We start from the raw sequence: 13,502 nt of genomic DNA on the forward strand, positions 1-13,502 counted from the left end.
ACTCATTTTGCATACTTTTAATGGCATTAAGAAAACTAACATTCTATGGCAGTTTGTTTGCAATTTACATAAATAGTTTGTAGCATGAAGGCTATGTTTTTTTAAAGGTTCGGCAGGAATTATTGGAAGAATATGAACAAGTTAAAAGTATTGTCAGTACTTTGGAAAGTTTTAAAATCGACAGGCCCCCAGATTTCCCTGTGTCCTGTCAAGATGAACCGTTTAGAGATCCTGCCGTGTGGCCGCCCCCTGTACCTGCAGAACACAGGTAAGTGGAACTTTATGTTTGTTCTCCTTAGGTACTTGTTGAGTTAATTGATGTTCAGAATGAAGAGAGTAAAGCTTTATTTGAACCAAGTATGAAAAACTCTTTGGGGCGGCATGTAAATTTAGTAGCTGTTTATAATTTTCACACGTGTGTCTACAGTGTTTGTAGTTGATAAAGAACAGAACTATGTCATTTGTCATTATATCTTGCTTTTGAAATATTTTACTACTGTAATCATAACAGTAGAAATCCACTGCTGGTCCTAAAGTTTAGTTTAACTGATAAATTTATCAGTTAAGCAAGTTCTTTTTAGATTTCATAATGTCAACATCAAAGCTTTTTTGCTTTAAAAGACTAACAACTTCAGATGAAATGGTGGACAAATTGGATCCATCTGGTTGGGCCTACAGCCGATTTCCAGAATCTTAGTGTAGAAGGAACCTTACCTTTCCTTTAAGGTGGAAGGGTGAATCAGTAGTGTGGCAGTAAGGCTCCAAGTTTATCTCCTTGATGCTCAGCCTGTGCACCATCTATATTAAACCTCTCTCTTCTTGTTCTTTGCTACCTTCCCGTCTTTGCACAGTCTGTTCTTCCTCAAGGAATAGCCATAATCCCCATATAAGCAGTTCACATTCGTTCTTCAAGTCTCAGTTAAACTGTTTTTCCTCTTTGCAGCCTTTTCTGGTTTGCCCAGGCATGACAGTGTGTTCATCCCAGTTAATGTTGTATTTCTTTGTCTCTTGACAAGACTAGGAGTTTTCCAAGAGCAAGGACCATGGCTTTATTTACTCAACACAAATAACAAATAGCAAACTCTACTGCTCACACAGCATTTGGCACATAGTAGGCATTCAGCCAACACCGAGTAACTTCATTAATTCTACAAAGTAAGGAAACTGAGGCTTGGGAGACCTTGACCTGTAAGTTAGGCTAGACCAGGAGCTGAGTTAAGTTCTTTCTGGCTTTCAGTCCCTTTTTTTATGAAGTCATATTGTGGTCTGAGTGTTGCATCACAGAAAATAAAATTTCCTTTTGATTAGTAGCTGTAATCATGTGTTTAGCTTGTTGCTGAAAAGCGTTTAAAGAACTGTGAAAAGTGGTTAATTTATTCCTTCAGGATTTTTTCCACTGAGTTAGAGATAATTTTATGATTCCCATTATAAAAACACAAGATGATTCTTTTCTAAGTATTTTATTGTTTTTGATGCCAGTGTGAATGGGATAATTTTATTTCTTCTTCAGATGTTTTGTTGTTAATATATTGAGGCACAACTGAGTTTTGTATGTTGATCACATATCCTACTGAATTCATTGATTAGTTTTCAGTAGTTTTCTGGTGAGCCTTTAAGGTTTCCTGTATTTAAGATCTTACCAGTTGCAAATAATGATGACTTGCTTATTCTGTTCCAGTTTGGATGCCTGTTATTTCTTTGTCTTGCCTAATTACTCTAGCTAGAACTTTCAGTATTATGTTGAATAAGAGTGATGAGAGTGAGGGCATTCTTGTCTTGTTCCTGATCTAAGAAGAGAAACTTTTCAATTTTTCACTGTTGAGTATAATTTAGCTGTTGTCGTACATGGCCTTTATCATGTTGAGGTATATTCCTTCAATTTGTTGAGGGTTTTTCTCATGAAAGGATGTTGTATTTTGTTGAATGCTTTTCTTCATCTATTGAGATGATCACATGATTTTTATCTTTTATTCTGTTGATGTGAGAGATCATGCTTATTTATTTGTATGTGTTGAACCTGGCATCCCAAGGATAAATCCTACTTGGTTATGGTGTATAATCCTTTTAATGTGTTGTTGAATTTGCGTTGCTAATATTCTGTTGAGAAATTTTGCCTCTGTATTCATTGAGGATATCGATTTATAGTTTTCTTTTCTTGTCACGTCCTAATCTAGCTTTGGTTTTAGGGTAATGCTGGCTTCATAAAATGAGTTTGAAGTGTTCCCCCTTCTTCAGTTTTCTGGAAGAGTTTTAGATGGATTAGCATTAATTATGTTTAAATGTTTGGTAGAGTTTTCCAGTGAAGCCATCTGGCTCTAGGAGTAACTTTCAGTGTAGGAAGTACCTGTTATTAATTGCTAGAGCACCGTGATATACTGCAGAAAGCAGTGGCCACAGATAACAACTCTAATATCTATGGCTCAAACTGAATAAAAAGTGTGGCTGGCATTTTCCCATTGATGAACACTTTCCTGAAAACTTCTTCTCATTAGAGAAACACCAACCCAGTTATTTCTTTTTCTTTGACCTCCCTTAACTGCCTTGTAGCACAGATCTAATTTATTTTTATACTTGTGTTTTAAGCCTTATTCTTAATGAAAGTGAAAGATGAATGGACCAGAATATGTTTCTCCAAACCTCCTTCCTCCATACTAAATTTAAAAAAGTTTCCCTTGTGTGTAGCCATTGTGTTTATACATATTTTCTCTGTGGATCAGAAATCCTTAATAAAAGCAAATCTAAAACTGTATATTGCCTGGTGAAAAAAGATTTCCATTTCCATATATATCATCAACAGTGATGGAAATCACCCAACAACACAGCAGGCTTCTACTAGTGAAGGAATGCTATTTAATACCATGAGTAATATCATAGAATTAGGAGTTTTAAACTTTAAAATCTTTATATCAGCAAATCCACAGATCCTTTACCAAGTAATATCAGCATAGTAATATCTATGTAAGGCAGAATGAAGTAAACTTCATTGTAGCACAGAATGTGTGCATGTGCTGATAGCTGCTAAGCTGCTAAGTCGCTTCAGTCGTGTCCGATTCTGTGCAACCCCATAGACAGCGGCCCACCAGGCTCCCCTGTCCCTGGCACTCTCCAGGCAAGAACACTGGAGTGGGTTGCCAGTTCCTTCTTCAGTGCATGAAAGTGAAAAGTGAAGGTGAGTTGCTCAGTCGTGTCCGACTCTTAGCGACCCCATGGACTGTAGCCTACCAGGCTCCTCCGTCCTTGGGATTTTCCAGGCAAGAGTACTGGAGTGAGGTGCCATTGCCTTTTCCATGTGCTGATAGAATTAGGGTTAAAAGTGACGGGAGATTGAATTTGTATATTTTTTTTCCTTTTACAATTTCATTTCTTCTATAGATCATATAAAACAAACGTAGTAAAATATCCACCTAGAGCTAGTGAAAGTGACTATAGCCCGTAGATGTTCTTGGTGTGGTGGGAAGACACTGGAGTCCATGAGATCTGAGTTTGAATTCTACTTCTGACACCTCCCTGGTTTGTAACCTTGTACAAGTTATTTAACCTCTAAACATTTAGCTTCACTCTCTGTAAAATGGGGTGTTTACCTCATGAAATTAATTAAGAAATTTTAATGTTTAAGACAGTAACTGGCATGTAATAATTAAAATGAATCATCAACTCTGAAATAAAATGCTACAGTGTTCTTTCATGTAAATAGTAAGAGCTAACAGAATTTAAAAAATGATACTGCCTCAGTCATAAAATCCCTCAAGGAGTTTTATTTCCTTCTTATACATCCTACATAAATCCTTAGTTTTCTGAAACATTTGAATAACTCTGGCAGAGAGGATGTGGTTTTTTAAGATGTCCAAGCCTCATGAAGTGGGTGATCATTTTCAGGAAAAGGATGAGATAACTAGTTATCAGCCACTTTGTGCTTTGCGAGCATTCTCTTATTTAAACCTCCAGTGATCCTATGAAATAGCTACTTGTATTGTGTACCCATATTACTATTGCTCATTTATTGTTATGAAGTCCATCTAGAGATGAGGAAATTGAAGCTTATAGAGTTTTATTTTCCCAAAGTCATCTGAACAAGAAAGTGGCAGAGCCAGGATTTGAACCCAGATCTCTTCAACTTTAGGAGTGTTGTTTATATCCACTCTGCCATGTTACTTTCCTACACATACTTGGTGATATTTGTGGGTATATTTTGAGAAGTGTCCATATATCCTAATGCATAATATATAATTCTGTTAAGCACTTGGTTAAATTCTTACTAGAGGGGGTAGGAGAAAAGGAAAATGAAGAATGCTTAATGAAGTAGTTAAAGATGCTTAAAGAAACTGAAAATGCTTAGTGAAATAAATAATGTAATTAAAAAAGTTTCTCTCTGGTAACACCACACTGAAATTGCAGTGTGGGCCAGTTGAAAAATACAATTTACCTTGTTCTGTACAAAGTGTTTCCAGGATGCATCTGATGTTTGCCGTTAGCCACTAATTTGGTAGCCCTGCTTGTGGGTCTGTCCTTTTCACACAGAGCTGCTTCTGTTACCACTGGTGGTCTCTGGTGGTAGTTTGCCATATCGTTCCAGGTTGTACCTTATATGTTGGTGTTCTCTGAGTTTAATCATGATCCTATTTTAGATCACTAGCAGCTGCTTGGATAAATCAAAGCAGCCTTTTAAAATGAATTAGATTTATTGCCTTTAAATATGGGGGAAACTGAGCTACAAAAGTAGGATTATGAGGGGAAGTACTGGCAATATTAGAATTAAACTCCAAAGAGATGGAGCTTCCAGATTATTCTTAGTGTCCCAAGTTAAAATATATCGTGTGTTAATTACATTATTTTATAATATTTGCCGTGTAAGTTTATCAAGCATAGTTTCTTTAATGAGGCCATTTAGAAATGATCTTTCCCAGTGAGACCTAAGGCCATGAAATTAAGATTTTCTGTATAGGAGAAGTCTGTGACATAGATTATATTCAATGAAGTATTTTTTATTCAAATTCAAAAATAATTGTGTTAGGTCTTTTAAAGCGACATCTCTTGGAAGAGATGGAGATGGGAGGTAGCAATAGGATACCCCAGCCTGAAAAGCATCATCTGGTTTCTTCCATTCAGGTTTAAAAAGATAACCCTAACAGGCTCTCTGATGCTGTTTCACCTGGAACCAAGGGAAATGGCATAATGTGTTTCTGCATACAGATAGGTGGGAAGACTGATTTTTATCAGCTTTGTGCTATTCAGTAGAATTTCAGCCAAGAGAAAATTCTTGTTGACTCTGTATTAAAATCGTTGCTTTATGTTTTCTGTGGATACCCTAGTAGATGAAGTAACTGCTCGCATATTAAAATCCCAGTTTGCACTGGAAGAAGCTCAGTCATGGCCAAGGTCGGGTACTGATACAGAGTACCCTGCCTTCTCATCCTTACGGTGTCTCACCAAGGCTCTGGGAAACTTCCCCGGGGTTGGGAGGTGGGAGAGCAAGTTTCTGTATCAGTCCACCACTAATGGAATGGTCCTCCACGTTAATTTCACTTCTACTGGCCTCAGTTTTTACCTCTTTAAAATGTATATCATGATGAGATTGTTTTGTAAAATTGTTTTGAAGTCTTAGGAAGAAAAAAAACACTACTATTGATCTATCCAACATCTATGTTAGGGGCTTCCCTGGTGGCTCAGATGGCAAAGAATATGCCTGCAGTGTAGGCCAGGCTCAAATCCCTGAAGTGGCACTAATAAGAGAAATAACCCAGACATTGTGGAAAGCCTCCCCTAGGATGCTGGCGCTCTGCTGGGTGCCAGTCCTACTGTAGGGGTGTGCGGGGTGCAGCCTTCCTGAGCTTGCAGTCTTGTGAAGTGGTGTGAGAGCTGTCAGTGAGCTAGGATTGGCTGGATATGGTGATTAATGGGCTTTAGAGAATGAGAGAAAAATTAGATAAACATCTAACAAAGCTGTTGAATAGGAATTGAAAGTGAGAGCCAGAGTTTTAAGAGTGATTGGGATTAGTAGTTAGTTACTTGGGAATCATCAGCAAGTAAGGCGTTTTAAGAAAGAAATTTAAGGTCATTCTTTATATGGTGGAATAGGTTATTGCCTAATATGATGGGCAGGTTGAGATTATACTCACTTCTAAACATTCTGGAATCTTAGTCTCTCCCAGAATTCTGTTTCTGGAGTATGGAGTATACAGACTATGGTAGAATGTAGCTAGCAGTGCTGATTAACTACAATAACTGACATTTATTGAGTTTTTAACTGTGAACCAGATACTGTGCTGATAAACTCTTACATGGTTTATTTCTTAATCTTCAACAGCCACCCTCTAAAATAGGTACTATTAATATCATCCTTATTTTTTTTTAGAAGACATTGAAGTTTGAAGATTCTAAGCAACTTTATCAAATGCTGCATGTAGGTTAAGTAAGATAAGGATTGAGAATTGGATTGGATTTAGCAGCGTGGAGCTCATTGGTGACCCTGATGAGTGATTTTGGTGGAATGGCGGGTGGGTTCAGAGAATGGGAAGAGAGGAATTGGAATCAATGAGTACTTGCAGTTCTTTCAACAAGTGTTGTTGAGCACAGAAATTGAGTAGTAGTTGGGGAAGACATGGAGTCAGAATTTGTTTAGAGATGTTTGTGTGCTGATGCGAGTGCTACAGAAGGAAGTGGCAGGGTGATGGTGCAGGGGAGAAAGGGACCATGCTGGAGCAGTGTCCCCGTGTAGGCAAGAGGAGACGGGGTCCCGTGTGCGGGTGGAGGGGGTGCAGGACAGCTGGTCAGAGTAGCTGCAGGGAAGACAGTCAGTTATGAAGAGAAGCGACAAGATTGTCCGAGAGTGAGTGCAAGGGTGCAGGTGCTGTCCATGGTCTACATTCTCAGCTGGAGGGTCCCAAGAGTGGGACTTCCATTCCAGTTGGCTACTTTATTTCTTGTATGTAAGTTTTCTAGGGAGCATTTGTCTTATTTTGTAGGACTCAGTAGTCACTCATTTGAAATTTTTATTTTGGTATTTGAGGTGTTCATTACAATAAGTGCCTAAAAACATGGTATTTCTATCTTTTTTTTTATGTTACAGAAAAGACAACTGAAAGATAGAAATTTTAATTCATTAGAGATAAACTAAGGAGTGGGAACAAGATAGTGGTAAGTCAGACTGAAATCATAACGTGTTCATTTTGTTTCTTCTTTCTTGAAAGAAGTCTTCACCCTGCTGCTCTCTAATTACCTCTGTCTTCTTCCCTCTTCGTTCCTTTGGCAACTGCTGTGATGTATACACTCCCTCTGTTGCCTTTCGTTGCTTCTTGTTCCTTAAGAAGTAGGGATCCTGGATCTCAGTTCATTGCAGTACTGGGACTGAATTCTTAAAAGACAGCTTCCTAATTTAAATGGAATGCCAAGTTCCCAAGAGTTGTGGTGTTTGACTTTTGGTAACAGTTGATTGTGCTCACCACCGTAGCTCTGGAATGCTGCTCTCCTGTTGGCTTCTCTGATACTGCTCTCTTCCCTCTTCCTTCTTGACCCCTCGCCCCCTGCCCCCGGGACTGTGGCCTTTTCTCCTTCTCTTATGTCCTCCTCTTGTCGTTCCCTAGTGCTGTGCTGTGCTCTTCCTGTGTTCACTTCAGCTCCAGCCTGTTCTCACCCTGCTTTGCAGATGAGATGTTAGTGATGGCGGGATTTTTGCCTGCTGGCTTGCATGAGCAGTCTAACTGTTCTTTGTACTGATAGATACCTTCTGTTTTCTCTCTCATTGTTTTTATGATTTTATTTTTTGTCTTGGTGTTAAGTAGTCCCACTACAGATTATCTAAAGTGTGGATTTATTTTTATTTAACACTATTTAAGACTTACGCTTCTTTTGTTTCAAATTCTTTTTTATGCTTTTAGCCAGTTTATAATTCATAACTAATAGTTCTGTTGTTAGAAGTTATTTGGCGCCTTATCTTTTTTGTTATTTCTGATGGTTCTTGTTTGTGGTCAAGTTGAGAATGTCCCTTCGAGATCTGAGCCCTTCTGATGTGTGGCTTGTTTAGAGGAATGTTGCTTCTTGGAGGGTCTGTGTTGGCCCCAGCCAGCTGCCTTAGAGATGTCACCTGCCCGGACCACTTTTAGGTAAATTTCTTGGCTTATAAGTGAGTGTGAAACTAAATCCCAAATCACATGTGGGCAGACCCCTGGTTACTATTTCTAGGGGAGACTTGTGCTTACTCTGCACATAGAGAGCATTAAGCTGGGATGGACAGACGTACTAATTTCTTCCATGTGCATATTTAAATGTGCCCTTTGAGAGTCCTGGCTTCGCGTGCTCGTCTCTGGTCATCTTGAACAGTGTAGGCCTCACTGTGTGCTCGTGAAAGTCTTAAGCCCTGAGGTGGCAGAGACCTGGAACCTTCAAGAACCACAATGCCATCAGCTATATTTTATTTACCTTTTGGCTGTTTTGTATTTCTCTCTATCTTCTGGTAAGATCGCCTATGTATAAAGAGGATATTTGTTACATTTTATTCAGAATTCTTATCTTTTTTTTTTTAATGTTACAGGAAAAAACAAGTAAAAGATAGAAAATTCAGTTCATTAGAAATAAACTATATCTATATACTTACCTTAAGTTCTTGAGGGCCTTACCCTCCAGTTTATTGTTTTTGAGGACTCTTGTTTATAGTTAGTTGGGAACTCTTCTTCAGCAAGACTTTAGTTGTAGGATTTGTATGTGGATAGAAAAAGGATGTCCAATATAATACATACAATACATATATATTTTTAGCTAAACTATAAGCTTCTTGAGTGCAGTGATTATTCATATTTTTTTATATTCCCATGTTTTGCAAATCAGACTAATTTCAGAACTTGACTATAAGATAGACAAGGAACTGTGAGATGTTTAAAATTCAACTGATAATATTTTAATATAATCTATAAAAGTTGTGTAGATTTCTATGCTCTGTTTCTATATTCTGAAACAGTGCTGTTGTCATCTAGTTTTAAGGTCTTTAGAGTTAGGCAGAAGAAAAGTATTTTAAGTTTTTTAAGTTCAAAGTTCTTTAGAGTTAAATAGAAAAGGCAAGGGCAAATCTTTAGACCCAAAGAAGAGCAAAGTAAAATTAATAAATTATCACTCTTCCTGGGAGTGGTGGCATCCTACCATTAGACTAAATAATCAGTGATGTTATCATCCCCTTTCCCACACTATCTTAGAAGTGATAGAATGACTGGCTTAGCAACTCTTTGAATGAGGCTTAGTGCGTCCCATCAGAGTCTCTGACAAGAATTTAGTCACTGTCCTTGCTGAAATTCCTAGTTATGGTGTCATCAAAATGCTAAGAGGGCAGCCCCAACGATAGTTAAATGAGATTGTATAATATTTGGTATGAGAAATGTGTTTGCAGCCCCAGATCTCATACATTTTAAGTTTCTGGCTAAATGTCATCTTGGTTAACTCAGACGATAATCATCTTCTGTATTGGGTAAGCATCTTTCAATTCCAGTGCCATTAGAAAGAAGAACAAAAATGTCTTAAGAGAATCAAAATTGTAATAGTAGTATTTTTTTTGTTAAGAGATAGGTACATATTTATTTTTATGTACTTGTAACTTAAGAAAATGTGGCTATTGAGAGTGATAAGCATGCAATTCCAGTCAGGTGTGTTATGATATAATTTAGATCTGTGATTTTTACATAAAAATTTGTGTTAAGTACTTTGGGGGAATGTTTAGGAGAATTTGAGGCTTACCTCATTTGTAAGTTTGAGTTACTAAGTTTATGAAAGTATGTATATATAAGCTGTGCTTTGTTAAGTAACATAATTGAAGAACTAAGAAGATTGTAAAATATATTACATTTATAATTGTAGGTTAAAATTTTTAGTGGCATTTAATTAGCCAAGTTTTAAATGGCATCAAGCATTATTCAGAAGCCTCTTAAAAGTGACTTCTAAAATCTGCTGCTTTTATGCATAGAAAAAGATTTGTAAACAAATCCACAAACTTTAAGGACTAACTGAATTTTTTACATTTTTAACTTTAATAAGGTGAATATTTAAAAAAATCAAAGTAGACCTCTGAAGAGATTTTCCTCACAAAAAACAGCCTTGAGGACACAGAACTACTCATATTAGCATGGCTTGTGGTTCTCCTTGGGTTCTGAATGGGATTGATTTGCTCGTTAGATAATGAGAGAAAACTTAACCCAATATACAAAAGCCTTTTATATTATGTAGTGTAGTGTCTTGCATTCATCAAAAGTTCAGGTATTTGTTTTTATCTCCAAACAGTATCTTGTTTTTCTTCGAATCCTACTGTCTGTGTTCTTTTAGCTTACTTTTTCACCCAACATTATGGTACTGAGATTGATTTATTGTTATTACACATGGCTATGATTTATGTTCACGTATATATAGTATCCCATTATGTGTATAATGATTCATGGATCTGTTCTGATTCTAGACCTTTGGGTTTTTTCATGGTGTTTACCGATCAGCAGTGCCACCACTCCCAGACAGGAACATTTACATACAACATTGATGGTTAATTTTGCTTAGAAAGGAAGAATTGACTTTTGAAGAAAATCAGGGTTGTTTGCACATGATAGAATAAGGCACCCTTCTTCCCATTCCTACAAGGAGATATCCTCCCATGGGAGAGCTGAGCTCCATGTAGACATGCTGCTTGTTTCTCTGCAGATTGCCAGTGCTTCTCTGATTTGAAATGCTGTAAGCTATGAGGGTGTCAGCCTGGGTTTGACTGTTGGGGCAGAGGTTGATGATGCTGTGGCAGGTGGGGGTTGAGTCGCTCAGTCGTGTCTGTCTGACTGTGACCCCACGGACTGTAGCCCACCAGGCTCCTCTGTCCTTGGGATTCTCTAGGCAAGAATACTGGAGTGGGTTGCCATTTCCTTCTCTAAGGAATCTCCCAACCCAAGGATCAAACCTGTGTCTGTTGCATCTTCTGCATTGGCAAGTGGATTCATTACCACTGAGCCACCAGGGAAGCTCTGATGATGCCGTGCAGCCCTACTAATAATAAAGTCTTTTTTAAAAAAGAGACCAGTAAAACCAGCCTTGAGACTTACTGTTTACAGCCTGGAAGCTGTCACTGAGTCCTTAAATTGAAGCATGACATTGTGCAGTGATGCGCTAATGGAGGAATAAGTACAGACAGAATCAAGGGTGTCCTTTGGGAAGCTGACAGAGTCTGTTTCAAATGTAACATCAAACTGCAGTGAGACGGAACTGAAGACCTGCAGAGCACAGGCAGGCTTTCTGTGCCACTCTGGACTGGCCACCAGTGGCACGTCTGGCCTCTTTGAGCAGTTTCATGCAGGCCGGGGATGAGCTCATCAGAATATTGAGCGGCAGGACAAGGTCGTCAGTAGCACTCTTGGGGTGCCGCCTGTGTACGAGCTTTGAAATTATTCCTCTCACAGCATAGCTTTACTGACCTGGATGTGTGTGCAAAATGGACTACAGCAGGACTCCTCCAAGACTGCTAAATAGCCAGCCGAGGTGGGAAGGCACAAGCTGAGGAGGCAGAAGAGCTGTTTGGGGATTCACTGCAGTTCTCCCCTCCTCACGGAGGCCTAGCCGGGCCAGCTCAGCAGCCACGCAGCAGCCCGTTGCGCAGCTGTAAAGGACGGGCTTGCTGTTTGCCAGCGAAAGCCTCAGGCCGGCTGTGCCTCGGAAGAGCAGGACCACAAACAATGACAGACTACTTAAATAGCAGGCACAGCTGCTGACAGAAGGCAAACACACTTCAAGTGTGTTCTGCATAAGGAGATTGTTGGCTGCATTTGATTGTCTTTGGCCACGAATCTGATTCAGGAAAGACATTCATATATATGCAGATATGCATTTACTGTTACATATATATATTTACCATTATATATATATATTTACTGTTTTATATATATATATGTAGAATAATAAGATTCTGCTCACCTGCTTGATACCTCTTCATCAAAAAGGAAGTTCAGTCAAGAAACAAATGTTGCAATGAAATACTAGGAACAGAGCAGTGTAACATTTTTCTTTTTTTTTCTTTGCCAGTCTCATCACATTTTTTTTTATATTACTAGCAGTCAGAATACTTAAAAGGCTAATAATGCGCTAGAACCAAAAACACAATAATGCCTTTAAATTTGAAAATGTCATATAACCATTTCACTATACATGATTTTTGAGTTCCTTTCCTGTGGATTTTTTTTTCCCACAAGATTGCTCTTTCATCTTTGTCTTTCCTCCAAGGGCCTAGCACAGTAGAGGCTATCTGCCTCCTAACGGGTGTCTGGGTGTTCAGTACATAATTGTTTAGTTGGACTGAATTCTAAGGACTCCGATGTCAGTGTGTGGTAACCTAGTAGGTAGACACACATTTTTCACCAGGCTGTCTCATCTGTAACAGTTTCATGTGGTGGGCTGATTCCAGTGGTCTGAAGATGCTACAGTATGTTACCCATTTTTCACCGTGAGTTTGCAGCCTTCCTGGCTTGTCATCCATTTTCCTGGGTTTATTGAGTTGTACACATGTGAGCCTTCCCTGATATCAGAGAGAGGAAATTCCATGATGAGTTAGATAAATTAAAAGCAAGAAGCTGGAAAAGAGATAATGATAGATTTGGCATGTGGGTGGAAAAAGGGATATACATATGGGATGTGAAGGGCTACAAATACAGGTGGAACTGTAGAGAGAGTAAAGGTAGAAAACAGAGGCAGAGACAGCTCAGGGAATTAGACACAAAGTGATGGCGTCTCAGCCAGCACCCAGAGAGGGGCAAGGAAGTGCTGCGCTGAGGAGCCCTCTGACTTTACTGTTTGAAGAAGACACATTTCACACTACATGAGATGAAGTGTGCTACTTTGTCAACATAGTTATATTTATGTTTATCAAAATTCTTTTTTAAAATTGCTGCGTAATTGACATACTATGTTAGTTTCAAGTGTACAGCGTCATGATTCAGTATCTGTGTGTATTGTGAAATGGTCGCCACCATAAATAGAATTAACATCTTTTGCCGCATGTAGTTATCAGAATTCTTGATTCACGTTTGGGGGCCTGTATAGTTTGAACGATTCTTGATTTTTGACACCTTCAAAGCATGAATAATATATTTACACCTAAATTAAGATTTCATTAAGCCTTGCTATGTGTAATTTGATGAATAAAATGCTGGTTTTTCCAATACAGAAGCAGAGAAAATAATTTTGGTTGTAAAGGATAAACTAGTAAGCTATACAGATAGACATATTTTCAATTCTTGTCTTTTCAGCTTTTAATACTTTTTTTTAAAGTTACTTATTTGGTTTAGGACAGTAATAAATAAGGAACTGATATTCTATTACACTATTAAGATTATTAGATGGGAGTAGTCTGTATTGCCCTCTATTGGTGATTAATTGTTATTTTGACAAAGTAATTGCTGTTATATGTATCATTTATATGTATTTGATATTTGTATCAACCAGGATTTTTTACAGAAAAGTACTTTCAAAAACTTACCTAATAGTTGTGACCATGAATTGGC

General features: G+C 38.2%; 1 protein-coding gene across 37 annotated transcripts in view; it reads left to right on the forward strand.

Annotated features, from left to right (window-relative positions):
- KATNAL1 (katanin catalytic subunit A1 like 1) overlaps positions 1-13,502 on the forward strand; it is a 152,235-nt gene that overhangs the window by 111,473 nt on the left and 27,260 nt on the right. For 22 of the 37 annotated variants that reach the window (XM_081549310.1, XM_081549309.1, XM_081549308.1 and 19 more), the window contains one exon: positions 108-268. In XM_081549310.1, coding sequence (XP_081405436.1) covers positions 108-268 — 161 coding nt within the window. Of the gene's footprint in view, positions 1-107; positions 269-6,161; positions 6,321-7,066; positions 7,135-7,308; positions 7,419-7,969; positions 8,100-13,502 lie in introns of those variants that run through there. The other 15 variants (XM_081549316.1, XM_081549319.1, XM_081549326.1 and 12 more) reach the window with 5 other exon arrangements.

Source organism: Giraffa tippelskirchi, chromosome 12 (genome assembly GCF_054371585.1).
Source record: "Giraffa tippelskirchi isolate mGirTip1 chromosome 12, T2T-mGirTip1v1.2.pri, whole genome shotgun sequence".
Classification (NCBI taxonomy): Eukaryota; Metazoa; Chordata; class Mammalia; order Artiodactyla; family Giraffidae; genus Giraffa; species Giraffa tippelskirchi.